This window comes from Nestor notabilis, unplaced genomic scaffold (assembly GCF_000696875.1).
Source record: "Nestor notabilis isolate BGI_N333 unplaced genomic scaffold, ASM69687v1 scaffold29936, whole genome shotgun sequence".
Lineage (NCBI taxonomy): Eukaryota > Metazoa > Chordata > Aves > Psittaciformes > Psittacidae > Nestor > Nestor notabilis.
Genome location: NW_009934700.1, coordinates 1525 through 16275, shown reverse-complemented (window position 1 = coordinate 16275; position 14751 = coordinate 1525). Strand labels below are relative to the sequence as shown.

General features: G+C 37.4%; 1 protein-coding gene across 1 annotated transcript in view; it reads right to left on the bottom strand.

Annotated features, from left to right (window-relative positions):
• LOC104408038 (limb region 1 protein homolog) overlaps positions 1–14223 on the bottom strand; it is a gene marked incomplete at both ends in the record, with an annotated part of 36579 nt that extends 22356 nt beyond the window's left edge. The window contains 4 exons of the mRNA XM_010017491.1: positions 3053–3156; positions 9486–9625; positions 11706–11745; positions 14151–14223. Of these exons, the coding sequence (XP_010015793.1) occupies positions 3053–3156; positions 9486–9625; positions 11706–11745; positions 14151–14223 (357 nt within the window). The remainder of the gene's footprint in view (positions 1–3052; positions 3157–9485; positions 9626–11705; positions 11746–14150) is intronic.
• Between the last annotated feature and the right edge of the window lie 528 nt (positions 14224–14751).

The following is a 14751-nucleotide window of genomic DNA, read 5'->3' as shown; positions in this document are numbered from 1 at the left end:
CCTACTCCTTGCATCCAACTCCCAACTGAAAGATTATAGATCGCCTGTGTCAGCCTCCTTACTGAATGTCTTCACATTTACAGCAGATTGCTCTTCTCTTAAAGGCAAAAGTTTTGCCAAATGTATGAAATGTTCTTTTAAATTGAGATCACTACAATCTGATTTTACCAGTTAATAGTTATAGTATTTGAATGATGTTGAATCACTCTGGCCCATTACTCTGATGACACTATGTCATCTAAAACACAAAAAAAAACCCACAAAAAAAACCACAATATGGAAAAAAAGTTTACAAATAATTTTGGTTTTGATTATATTGTGCAACTGCCAGAATTCTACAAAGTAATCATGGTCTCAAAGTCTTCTCTGAAAAGAAATAAGCAATGTGCCAAAACTTAAGGAAAAAAAATGGGAAGTACCCTTCACAGATTCTAGAACTGAAAAGCTCACATGCAATCCCAAGTTCAAGTAACCATAAATTTTCCCAGATTCTAATCATCCTATTACGTGATGTAATTCTTTAAATTATATATACAGAGTACTTCTTGCAAGTAGAATCATTTATCTGCCTCAGAATTTGAACAGAAAAGCAAACTCAATTCAACTTCCTCCAGAAGTGACATTTGCTACTTTCTAAGAGAAGTGTTCAACGACAAGGTATGTCTATATTAAATAGACCACAATTCCTACATCTTCACCAGTAGCTTTAGGGCTCACTCAAAGCTGGTAAAACAATTCAGTATGCCCTCATCCATTTTGAACACTTTAAAATAGAGCAGCCAGGTGGAACACATATTGGACAAAGGCCGTATCTGTACTAAGAAGCAGACCTGGCTTCTGGGACATACCAAAAACATCTAGAAGAAAGCAAAGCAACAAAACAAACCAAACAACAAACAAACAAAACAACAACAACAAAAAAATCCCTAAATTGGGTTGCTTCCCCCCCCAGGTGGGTTTCAATACTAAAATCTGATCTCATCTACTCCCATGAAGAAGCAAAACTACTCTAAAGCACCAACAATTGTCTTTTTTCCTGACATGTGCAGACAGATTATGGCTCTATCTCTAGAGTCATGAGTACTTCCAAGTGTAACCATGTAATGGTGATCCTACTTATCTTGACTGGGGTTTACTGATAGCCACTATCATAAGTTCAGAAGTTACACTATAACCAAAGTTTTATGTCAAGTTCAAGTTTAATGCAGCTGAGATAGATAATGCATCTGCTGGTTGGAGCCAGCAGAAATCAAGGGGACATACCACCAGAAGTCAAAGGGACATACTAGGAATACCGTGCATGGGACACTGATGGAGAAAATCCTTGGTTTTGGTTGGACTGCCAGAGACCAACCCCTCCAAAATCAGTTAGTTACACATTAGCTGAGCTAGATACTTATAGTCAAAAGGAAAATGGAGCCACCTCCATCTAAAAGCTAAAAGGACAAAATGAGTTGCTAGAATTTCTCTCAGCCCTATGGATATCTGAAGCAAAGGAAGAAGAGGAGAGTTTTCCAACCAAGCTGGATAAATGGAGTTAAACACAGCAGCCCATCACCAAACTCCTTTGAAGCTGAACTTCTTAGCTTGGTCATCCAAACTTGTAACTGAAGTAACTTACATACCTCTACGGTTGAGTCAATAGGAAGTAAGATTCCAGTAGCATCAACAGCTCAGTAAGGGCTGCACCAAACCAGTACTGACACACCATCGTGGCTGGGTCCCATGGGTCCGTTCTGACATGGCTGAATTGCTCAATCTATGTAACCTCCCAGTAACTTCAGCTGTAAAGTTAGATCTGTTTTTTTTCCACATTATTCTCTGAATTAATGTTTTCCTTCATGCTGTGCTTTCCAAGCATCTCCTTTTGTTGTTATTGTCCTGCCTTCTCTCAAGTATTCACATGAATCTTAAAATCCCAAATTGAATGTTGTACTTCAGCTGAGTTTTCCCCAATTCTCCCAAGAACAAAAATGGCAACTTCATTGCCTTAATGCTAATTCCTTTCAGTGCAACCAGGAATTATGTTTTCCTTCCCATCACAATCTTCCCCTCATTGATTTGTTACATGCGATCCAGTGACTCATCATCTTTTGTACCCATCTTTAATGCATTTCGTTTTCCTGATTTCAGACCACTTTTCAAGATCCCTTGCTTTCTAATAACAGTCATCTAAAGAGCACAGAATTCCCTCAAGCACACCATCATTAAAAAACAAAACTGTAATCATTTGGATGCTAAAGATTAATGAAGATGTGTTACAATTGGCCCCCAGACAGTCATTCCAGTTTAATTTATTTGATATTTACGATGTGAAATTCATTTTGCTGTGCTTCCCATTACAGCAATAGTCATTATATTTCTTTAGTTAACATATTAATATAATCATTATCATCTTACTGTTCAGAAATTGTTTTGCCAAATTCCATGCCTTGCTGAAATACTCAGCCCTCTCAACTTATATATATGTCTGTATAATATATTTAACTAGATTTAATGGTTTTAGTTATTCTTTACTCATGTAAGACAGTTTTCTTAACATACTATTGATAATGCTGACCACATTTAAACCTTTTGGGGGATGTTTGTTAATCTTTAAAATTCACAAGTCAAGGTTGTTTTCTCTAGGTCATCTGTTACTTAATCACCCTTCCCATTAGTAGGAAACCTGTACTTCTTCCTCTTTTTACTTTATTTCTAGTGTATTTATTGACCCTTCTCTCCATTTAGCATTCCAGCAAAATCATTTCCCAAAAAATAAAATCTTGATTAAAACATTCTGTTATTAAATAAGAATCAAATTCAGTCATTTTTTTGATCTCGGTATAAATGGCTTTTCAAGGACCATAATTTTTCCCCTAAGCCCACTCACAGCCACACACCAAATACTCGCTTCACCTACTTGTGCAAAAGCATTCATCCATATTTACACATTCACATAAGCATACACATTCCAGCACCAAATTCTTCCAAATTTGTAGTTTCATCAGAAACAAGGGCTGAAAATGGAATACGTACCATAATTACTCTGTATTTAATAGCATTTTCCTACCTTTTTTAAGCCAGCAAATCCTTCTGATTCCAAGAAGAAAAAGGCAAAGGGCATCAACACAAACAAGCATAAATTTGAAAAAAGAGAGGCAAGATTCCATAAGCCTGCAACAAACAAGAAAAGAATTTATAAGCTTTCTAGCTTTAGAAGTTAAAAATACCACACTTCCTCCTTACATAAAACAATGTAGTACACATACAAGTCTAACAGAACAGAGTTTTTTATGATAGTTATTTACAGGTCACTGCTGAAAAATACTCATGTCTTTGTATAATGATCTTAAAACAAAAATTGGATACCAACTAGAACAGCAGCAAATGTATGAAATCTTGGGAGACAGGCTGCAAGCTCAGGCGGACCACTTCCACAGATTTTTAACATGAGCAATACACAAATGCCATCGTCACCTCCAAATCAGAAGAAGGTATGACAGTAACAGCAACAGCAGCCTTCCATGACAAGACAACTGTCTCAGTGGACAAGAGGAGAGCAGAGGATTTTGTGGATCAAAAGCCTTAAACATCATTTCCCATTAATCCCCTCACAGTCTAATTAATAAAGTATGGGCTAGGTAAGTGGACCCTGATTTGGACTGAAAGTTGGCTGAGCTTCTGAGCTCAATGGGTTGTGACCAGCAATACAAAGCCAGGCTGGAAGCCAGCTATCAGTGGTACACCCCAAGGAGTCAATATAGGGTTTAACATCTTCATTGATAACCTGGATGATGGGAGAGGGTGCATCCTCAGCAATTTTGCTGAGGATACAAGATGGGGAGAAGAAGTTGCCTGCCACTCAGATGATCCTCAGCAAGCTGAACAAATGGGCTGACAGCACACTGGGGACCAGTCATCCCAAAGGCAGCCTTGTAGAAAAGGCCTTAGAGGAGCTGAACACAAGCCAGCAGTGTGCCCTTGCAGCAAAGGTGAACAACAGCATCCTGGGCTGCATTAGGGGAAGTGTTACCAGCAGCTTGAGGGAAGAGATCCTTCCTCTCTGCTCAGCACTAGTAGCACAAATCTGGAGAACTCCAGCCAGCTGTGGGCTCCACTATACAAGACAGGCCATACTGAAGTGAGTCCAACAAATGACCATGAAGACGATTAAGGATTGAAGCATCTGTCATACAAGGAGAGGCTATGAGAGCTGGAACTGGTTAGCCTTCACAAGTGTTAACTCAGGGACATTTACACAACAAAGTGTACGTAAGTATCTGATGAGAGGGGGAAAGGAAAACAAGTATTAGACTCTTCACAGTGGTATCCAGTGAATGGGGAAGAGGCAATGAGCATGAACTGAAAAACCTACTGAAACATTAGAGGGGGGAAAGACAACAGTAACAGAAAAAATTAAACCCCAAACAAAACCAAACAAAAAAAAAATGCCCCACAAAACACCACACCAACACACAACCCAAACTTTTTCTACTGTCAGTGTAGTCAAACATTGCAACAACTTGCCCATAGAGGTTTTGTAATCTCCATACTTCAACATATTCTCAGAACCCCAATGGGCACTGCCTTGACCAGCCTTCTCTGACTCTACTGTGAGCAGGGCAGTCAGACTAGATTACTTCCAGAGGTCCCTTCCAACCTCAGCCATTCTGTGATCTAGGTGAAAAATCTAGAACTGACTAAAATTAGGACATCTGTAAGACACATGTGACATCTGCAGGAAGGGAAAAGGTTTAGAAAACGACCTGAAGCAATAACTGATCTCCATTAAGGGTATCTGCTCTATTAAGATCTAAGATGAACACTTTCTGAACAGGCAATTTCTGGTGCCTAAACAGGAACCCATCATCAATCATCCTATCAGAAGTTGTGCAGGACGCAGTGTTTCTTCTTTCCAAAAGCAACAGCTTACCTGCAATTTAGCAGCTAACAGATTCAACTAGTGTCACATGCTCTGCACCCTGAAAATACAGCTTTTATTTTCTAGTTAAGAAAACAAGGCTTAGTCCCCCACCTTCCCCAAAACACACATATTTCCACAATTACCAAGACTACATTGTATCACTTGAAATCCAAAAGAGAACATCCCCCATGATAGGAAAATTTGAACTAACAGCTTTGTTTATTTCTTTCTTCTCATGAATAGGCTTGCTTATTTTCTTCTTTGAATTATCCATTTTAGAAAGAATAGGGAAGGAAAGAAACATTTACAGAGTGTCTAGGGAATACATTATTGAGAGAAATTCCTGTGTTTAGTTCCACACAGTAGTTAACAGCTACCTTCACCTGCACCCCCTTAAAAATGCTTTTACCATATATACTTCCTTTTTCTTTAAAGTAAATTATATAAACTTCAACAAGAAATAAAAAAGCAGGGGGGAAGAGGCAAGAAAGAGGTGGCAGGAAATCTACTTCTTCGACAAGTAATAGCACCAGGACCCAAATTTAGTCAGATAAGCTACAGAAAAGAAAACAAGAAAATTGTAAAAGATGCCTGAAGTAATACTCAGTTGCTAAAGAAAACAGACTGCCTAAAGGTAGCTAAACTGCAGCTAACAAAGAGAGGGATTTTGTCCTTTTAAATTTGCTTAGCCAGGAAGCTCCAGTTACCATTCAAGGAACATTCACACATAGCAACATCAGCAAGAATGTCATTAACAGCCCTTACTAGGGGTACTTTAACTCAAATAGTCCGCGTTTGGTTTTGGTTGCTGGTTTGATTTGGTTTTAGGGAGGTTTTATTCCCAGAAAATTAAGACACCAGAATCAGAGTAGAAATACTCTTAGATGGGGTAAGGGTCTCATTTCAGCTGTTTTCTCTAAGGACAGATAGTGCATTCGGTTACCTAACACAAAGCTGAATACCTGGTTGTCCTAATTTCAGCAGCTCTATCACATGTCGATCTACAACGTAAAATAGTGCTTAGGAACTGCATAGTATGTGCAAAGCATTTTAAGGGAGGGGAAAGCAGTGCACATCTGGGGTGATTTTTTAAAGAAATCCATAAATTTAGACATTAGCAGCTGATAGGAACCACATTTACAGAATATTAAACTACAGGGCTACAATACGCATGTAGAGTTACAAGAGGTAAGGACAACGCTGTACTCCTCCTGGTATACATACACTTTCTTCAAAGTAAGGAACATAGAGGGCCCTCTTCTTCCCTTTCTGTATTTCTTATTCTAATTTGATATTTCACAAGTCAAATTAAAATAGACCCAGAAAAACAATTATTTCTTACTACAGTGTCTGCATTGTAAGTTTACATGAGAGGGACTTGAAGACATCAACATATATAAAAGCTTTAAGCAGTCTAATGGAATTTTTTTTTGCATGTGTAGCGACCTCACAATATCCCCCATAAAACAAGTTAATATAACACAAAAATTAACAATCTCTCAGTCTTTGGCAAATAGATCAGACCCTCAGCAATTCGTCCTTTTTCTACTCGTGGCTCTTTCATTGCATTTTATCCCCACCTGGTGGTTGTATCCAACAACAGCACAAGTGCAGCTGTCAGAAGAAATTCTGGATTTAGTTCAACATACATCACATGAAACCGTTTGTTTTGGACCCAGGTATGGGCTTTCTGCCTAGTTTCAAAAATTAGAGGCATATATTTTTTATTATTCTACATGCCACAACTAATGCAACAGTCTACAATATAAAAACCCTTAAAACTACATTCAAGTACCTCACACTACATCCGAAACTGACAAATCTGGCAAAACTGAAGTCTTGTAAAGCAATACAGATCTTCCCATTTGCTAACATTTGCAAAGCAGTATGCAAACCGTATATGAAGGCTATGCTAGACAGTATTACGGAGATATGAATATTTTCTGGACTTGACTGCTTGCGACAGCACTATCAGTTTTCAAAAATTTGCACCAGCATTTCGTAGCTAACTTCAAAAAGGTATTGCCACTACACGGAATAGGTTTTTACAGAGCAGCGCAGTGCTATTGTGCAAACCTACTGAACACCGCATGAGGGAGCCCTTCCCCAAGGTAATGCTTTGAAATAAGGTACACTAATTTTTGGCAAGCTGCAGTAGCAGAAATCTGTAGCCAGATCCAAAAACCACTGATGTCTCTGAAGTCTTCACAGCAACTGCGGTAAATCTTGGTTTAGTTCATTTACATCTACCCCTAGCATAAGCTTAGCAGCACACAGTCAAACTTGGAAACACCAAGATGCTGAATTTATTTCCTTGCTAGCCATTACTACTGGACTTACGAGATACAAGTGATACTATGCATGCATAAAGTGGTACTTTCCAAAGATTGTCCCATTAAAATCAAAATATGATGGTCACTGGGAAATTCAAAGCTCTTCCTATGCAACAGCTACTTTTACCAGCAGATTTCTAATTAACCCATGTTTTCTCAAGTACTGTAGCAGCTCTGACAGTGAAAATTTCTGAATTTGTTATTATGTAATTTTCACTCTAAAACATTTTATTGTCATTTTTTCAAAGTAAATTCATTCACAGAAGGAAGGTTTACTTTCCATAAATATTTCTTTTCATATTTGGGAGTAAAGAATATAAACCTGTCTGAGCAGCCAAATCCTTGTGAAAAATGAGAACTAGCTGGGTGGTTTTTCTTCCATGTAGAAGATGGTATGTCTTATACCAAATTAGCAATCTCCCATGATGTGTGACAAAACAGATCATGGAATAACTCAACTGGAAAGAACCTCTATAGTCATGTTGTCTGATCTGCTGCTTAGAACAGCTAAACTGCAGGTGCAATCAGGCTGCTCAGGGATTTAGCCAGCTGAGTTTTGGAAAACTTCCAAGGATTTAGAACTCTCTGGACAATCTTTTCCAGTGTTCAACCATCCCTGCTGTGAAGAACTGTTGCTTTGCATCTCGCAAACATTGCTTCTTGCCTCTCATTGCACACACCAGAAAAGAAGCTAGCTCTATACAAACCCCTCACCAGTACCAAATCCAGCTGTGCCCTGGCTTTCCTAATTTCACACCAGGATATTAACCCAGGCAATATTTCAACACCCCTCCTAGGCAGCTCATCCCTGCTTTACCTTCTGCACACTTTTTTTTTTGGTTTTGAGCTCAGGTTCCCTATTAAGCCAGGTCAATCTCCTACTACACCTGTTCATTTTCTTGCACTCTGAGGTGGACATTATCATGCTTGAAGATTATCCTTGAAACTCAGCATCTCTCCTGGCATCCTTTGCCTTCAGGGTATTCCCCGCTGAGGTCCCATATACGCATTTATTGAAGAGGACAAAGTCTACTCTCTCAATACCTAATGTTGTTATTCTGCTGTTTTCCTTCCTCACTTTTCTGAGGTCTTAAACTACCCCATCACCACTCAGGGTCACACCTTCAGTCAACCCTTCCTTATTCATGGGTTTAAAAGAAAAATTCTTTTACCACCCAGATAGCACAAAACACACTCAACTACTTTCAGAAAGATGACAGACAATATGCATTATTTCCTGTCTTCACCTATCCACATCAGCTTAAAACAAATTAAAAAACCACCAAACACCACACTCTTGCAAGTTAGGGATCAGGAAATTCATTCATTTTCTGTGAGCATTATTAGATATTTAGCAAAAAAAGTGTACATTTTTCAGAGAAAAATCCTCCCAAGTCCAATTATTCTCTCTTCACAAGAACAAAAAAAGGACAGCACTATTAGCTTGTAAATTGTTTGTTCCAGATTGTTTCACATAGTGAAGGCATTATCTCCCTTCTCCAGCCAAACCTACCAAAGAGTGTCCTGTCTCCATCAGTTATTTCCCTTAGACACATGGAAGCGTCCAAGCTATTTTCAAATATTAGTATCCATTATACATGTCATAGTTGTAGGCTTGTTAAGTAATATTGGAAAGCATGCAAAACTCACTGCCAGACATCAAGGCATCATTGCAGAAAGTACAAGTAATATTCTTCCCTTGCATCTTTTCCTTGAAACAGTTTATTTTTATTGTGCCTCTATCACACTCAAAACATTCATATTCTATTTTTTCCTTGTTTACAAATAAATCATTAACAGTTTAATTTAATTATCCAACCCTAACTGCTCCTAGCTAGCAAATTTCTTGAAGCAGATTTTTATTTTGAGAATAAATTTACATGTATCATCATAAAGACAGTCTTATGAATCTTACTTTAACACATGAGGAAGAAGTTTGGAAAGTGTGTTTTTAAGTCAGCTTCTAGTAGCTTTTATTCTACACTACTATTTATAGCAATGAATTTGGTTTAATTCCATTAAGTCTGCACAATTCTTTTAACAAAAAGAAAACAAAAACCAAAAAAAAACCAAACCACACAACAGTTAAGACAGACTTTTGTGATAAATCACACAGAGCAAAACCAGCCAATAACATGTTAAAAACTCAATTAGCACCTTAGATGAAAATAGAGTTATTAGTTTAAAAATAAGAACATATCTGTGCATGAAGACATCCATTTAATTACATTATGCTGAGTACTAACCATGAATTAGTGAGCCATTTAACCACTGAATATAGTAGTTTTGTGGAAAAGAAAGCAGGATCTCATTGCTGATTATTGAGAAAGGTAGAAGCAGGACTGCACCAGCTGAAACTGCTAGAGTGAAGGTGCTCAAGAACAGCCTGAAATTTAAAGAAATGCACCACTGTTACAACCAACATGCTCTGAACAAGGGGAAAAAAAAAAGGTAGTTAGCCTACCTATCAATCAGTGTCTAAAGGCAACACATTCCTACATTGTAAAGGGGCAGAAGAAACTGATTTCCACAGTACTTCACTTCTTAAAAGCATATTTCAAATACCAAGTAGTTTACAGAATCCAGTAAAAATAATTAGTTTCAACAAACTACCACGATTACTCTCTAGTACTCGTGCACATTCAATTCCAGTGTCATACGCACGTTAAGTTACTGGAGTTCATGAATATCTTTTCCTAAGTCTCCTATTTCAGTTTATTTCCTACATGCACACTCAGAATGGGAAAAAAAATAAAATAATCACTTTCTATACTTTTAGAAATTTTAAAATCGGGGCAGCTTATAACGTCTTAAAAGTGAGCACTATCTGAGTATCTCATATGTTGGGATTTTCTGATAGCTTTTTCAATACAGAAAAATTCTCATAATTATTTAAAATACTTAAGGTTTTACGTTTTAGATCCCAAACACAACTTGTATCAAATGCCATCTTGTGGCATTAAAAAGAACTGTGTTCTTCAAAAAGAAAAAGGATGTTTAAGGATGTTGAAGTATTCTAAGCCGTAACTGTGAAACCTAACCCAATGTAACCTTTCAAGGTGATACAGCAGTTTGGCTTGGTTTTCTCGCCATTAAGTCCTGACAATTATGCTACACAAATAAATAGCCATCTGCATATGTTTGAAGGTTATTGTTTTGGGGAAATAGCATGCACACTTAAGGAACAAGAAAGCTTAGGCTGAAAGAACAAGAAGCATTCTATATTTGTAACAACAGTTTCACTGAAAGGCTATTACTCTATGAAAGTACTAATCACATCTTACACTGCTTTCACATTAAAAACAACATTTACAGCTGATATTTGTTGCATTTTAAAGCTAAACTAGAAAATAGGTATGCGGGTGGGGATAGCAGTTAATAAGACTCTTCGACTTTTTGAATATTGAAAAATTGAGAACCAGGCTAAGACCCCAGCTGTTACAAAAATATTCAATTTAGAAGAGACTTCACTTAAAAGCACAGGGGAGATGCTCCTCTACTTGAGAGGGAAGCATTTCCTCATAGCATTTAAAAGCATTTATTTGTCTCTAGATCTGAAGTAGATTTTGTGGCAGTAACTATTTAAAATGCATATAAAACATTGTTCTCAGACACTACTGAGAGAACAATTTACATCATCTTTGTACATCTCTGAAGCGTGCCACAAATGCACAACTAAAAGTGAACAGCTTGCAATGTTCTCGGCACTTTCCCAGGGTACAAGACAAATCAATAAAACACTCGATGATCTCTGCTTCCAAGGGGATGACAGTATCACCAGAGAAGAGCTAAGAACATTGAAATAAGCAAGCAGCAAGTCCACTTAGTTTAGCAAATCATGTAACTGAGAGGGCAGCAACAGCTCACAGATGTTCTGTAAATCTTCAGACATATTTAAAAGAGAGATTAATATCTAGCTCCACAAAGGAACAGGAAGAGGAGATGAGTTGCTGGCAGACCAACAGGTCTGGCAAGTGCTTGTCTTCCATTTGTTATTCTTTTTTAAGCTTTTATTAAAATGATCAAATACAGATGTCTACTTCAGGGCGAGGTAAGTTTCTTTCCAGGATCCACTGCCTCCCTTGACAGGAATTCCATCAACTGCAGTGAAAACTTAAAACACCTGCCTCCCATACAAACACCTACATTTTAGAGACCTAAACTTAGGTGGCAGAAGTCTTGCATGAATTCCACCTCTCACGTCAGGTGCTCTTGCAATATTCTGGCCAACATCACGCTTACCAGGAAAACCACAAGTAAAAAAAAGACCTAAACCAAACTGCCTTGCCTCTTGTCATGCCTTTCACAACTCAAAGTACCACTTGATTAAATCTTTTTCTTCTGCTCTCTAGCAATCTATTTGCTGTCACATTTAAAATTAACTGTTACTTATTTGGAAGAATAAAAGATTCCTATCACAACAATATATTCAGGAAAAGAACTTCTGCAAAAAGAGCTATACATACGATATTCTGTTAACGATGGCATCTTCATCCTCTTGCTCATCTGAAAAATCACATTACAGCAGGTTATATTCAATACTTAGTCATCTTTCCTCAGGCTAAAATGTATATACATAGGCACAATTTTAATTTACAATTAAAGTTTAGAATTACTAAAAGAATTTATTAGCATTAAAATTTTGCACATGTTCCTACCAAAAATTAATACTATTTTCTTTTTCTGCATATCTGAAACTCCTTTCAAATCAATGTAACTACAAAGTTATTTCACTTTATTTAAATATGAAGATCAAAACTTCCTGGAAACATCTTCCAGAGGGCTCTACAGCAAACAAGCTGTCAGACTACTACTACCATGGCTGCTGCTACAAACTGACTAGTTTGGGCATCTCTGAAACCACAGAGAGCAAGCAAGCTACTACAGGGAAGTTTCAGGGTCCATACTAACTACTATTACTATCCCTAAACAGATGTTTCATTTCCAGTATTAATGTAGTGTCAAAACTAGAAAACCTACTTAGAACAGTAGTGATGACCCCTTGGTTGCTTCCCATTATTCATCCCAACTCCTGAGGATTTGGTGAGGGAAAAGGAGAGTTATTTGGAATTTAAGACAGCAAGGCTTCCCTTCTGGCATTTCACATTTTAGTCCATTTTTGTTCACTCAATCCTCAATCAATATTCCAACTTTTTGAAATATCATAAACATTTAACTCAGAAGTCAATCAATAATGTAGCCTTTATTTATTCTTTATATCCTTCTCTAGATACATCTCTACACAAATGCATGCATTTGTACATTTGAAATAATTTTGGAGTCATCTTTTAAGTCTCACAGGTTTTCCATGACTGCTAACTCAATGTATTTTAAAATCTAAGAATAAATAAAGCCAGGTGTTTCAAGTTCTTAAGAGTCATGCACACACTTGAAATAAACACGTAGCCATTAACATCATGCTATTTTGAAATTCTTCTGTGAAAGTACATTGAGTTATTGTTTCTGGGGTTTTACAGGAATCTCGTACTGTTTTGAGAGACTAAGTCAAGGTCTCTTATGAATCATTCTGGCTAAAGAGCCTATTGTAGAAACAACAAACAGTTTGTCCTGAAAAAGAGTTCCAGACATGTTAACCCAGGAAGATCCTAGCAGGTTACAAAAGTTCGCCTTACTTTCTACTGCTCAGAAAACTTTCATAAAGTCAGGACAGCTGCAGAGCAGTTCCTCTCACTAGGTGATAACAGCAACTACCAGAAAGTAACAGAAGTGCCTGTATATCCAATAGTGTTTGCCAAACCCGTTCTCCCTCCCTGCTCTTCCCTATCTCCAAGTGGCAGCAGCTTTGTAGTATCCAAAATGCATATCAGGATCAGAAGATAGTATCCAACTTTCTTACTTTCCATGCTTAAAGAGATGCACTTTTTCTTTTTTAAGGTATTAAATTTCTTTAAGAGTTTATTTTTTAAACATAAATCCAGCTTTATAACACAGGTCACTATAGCTCAATCAACAGTTTGCAGTAAAGTGCTAAGTGCCAAGATCATCATGCATAAAAATGCTTCTCCACCATGACTAGCACCAAGGTTGATATAAGCTGTCAAGAGTCACAGATTCTGCCATTTTTTTATGTTTTTTATGCTATTTTTCTTTAGAAGAAACATACAAGAAAATAATAGGAGTTGCTACAGACTAGTTTCAGACAATGTTTCTAAAGAGAAAAAAAAAAACATACAGGATTACCTCAAAGAGTGGTGAGGTCATAAGGAACAGGTTAAGAACACTGAAATAACTGTACCTGAGCAAAGAAGGCATTTTTAGAAGAAATCTACTACTTCCCTTCTGTGTTACTGACATCCTTTTCACTTTACTAGCTAAAGCTCTGAACTTGACTTTAGTGCTAGAACACAGCCTGAAGATACTCATGTCAGCTTTTCCAGAACAAAAAGAACAAGAGGATCTAAAGGCAAGGGAGGCAGAAACATCTACCTGAAATTATCCCCTTTCTTCCCTCTCAAAACAGTTTAAATTTAGAGCCAAAACAGAACAACTGATTGTGGCCATCCGCACCACCTCTGTAACAGGCACCCACTGTCATTCAACCGCAGAGTGCCAGCTACAGAATTCACTGATCCTTTCCCGAGACGCTCCAGTGCACTCCTTCCATTGATGAGTGATAGTAGAAGGAACACTGAAGTGTCTGGGAAGTGCCAGAGCCGGCACAAAGGAGGTGTTGGGAACTCATGGCTCAGGGAAAAAGGGAGCAGACAGAGCAAAAGAGCAGCACATACAATCAGATCAGTCCAGGCTGCCAAAGACCAGCAGCCTGAGAAAGCCTTTTGGTCAGAGATCTAGCTCTTCCACTCTCCTCGTGGAGGCCAAAAGAAAAAGAATCACCTATTCACTTGAAAAAAGGAAATTATTTTTTAATATATTAAAAAGTCTATGCTTACCTGCTTTCCTTTTGTATCTTGTGATTATGAAGTAAGAAACTATGTAGAGAACAGCAAATAGGAGGAAACAGATCTAGGGAAAAACCAAACAAACAAACATTGCATTTATTAGGTTGTAAAGAAATGCCTGGATTATAATAATAATAACCTGAAAAAACAGTATCTACAATTTAAAATTGAATTCAGATCAACAAAAATGTATTCTATGTAAATGTCAACACCATTATATTTTATATCTTACTAACAGAAAGTTAAACGCACAAGAACAGTTCTATTAGAGCAACAGGTATTGGATCAACTATATGACAAGCAGGTTTTACTCTAAAATTAAGAAAAAAGCCTCATTTACAGTGTGATTGGGAAAGGGGTGGGTTGGGATCTTTTTTGAAGTTTGAATCCACTTGTGTTGTAGAAGTTACCACACTTTGTATCCCCTTCACATGTAAGCTAAGGGTAATCATATTTTATACAATGGGCTCTTGAAGATCTATTTTAAGTAAGCTATTAATATATGTGGAAAGAAAAAAATCAATTATGTTTACTATTTCCATCATGTCTTGAACCAAACAAATTCCAGGCAACAACACGCACACACACACGA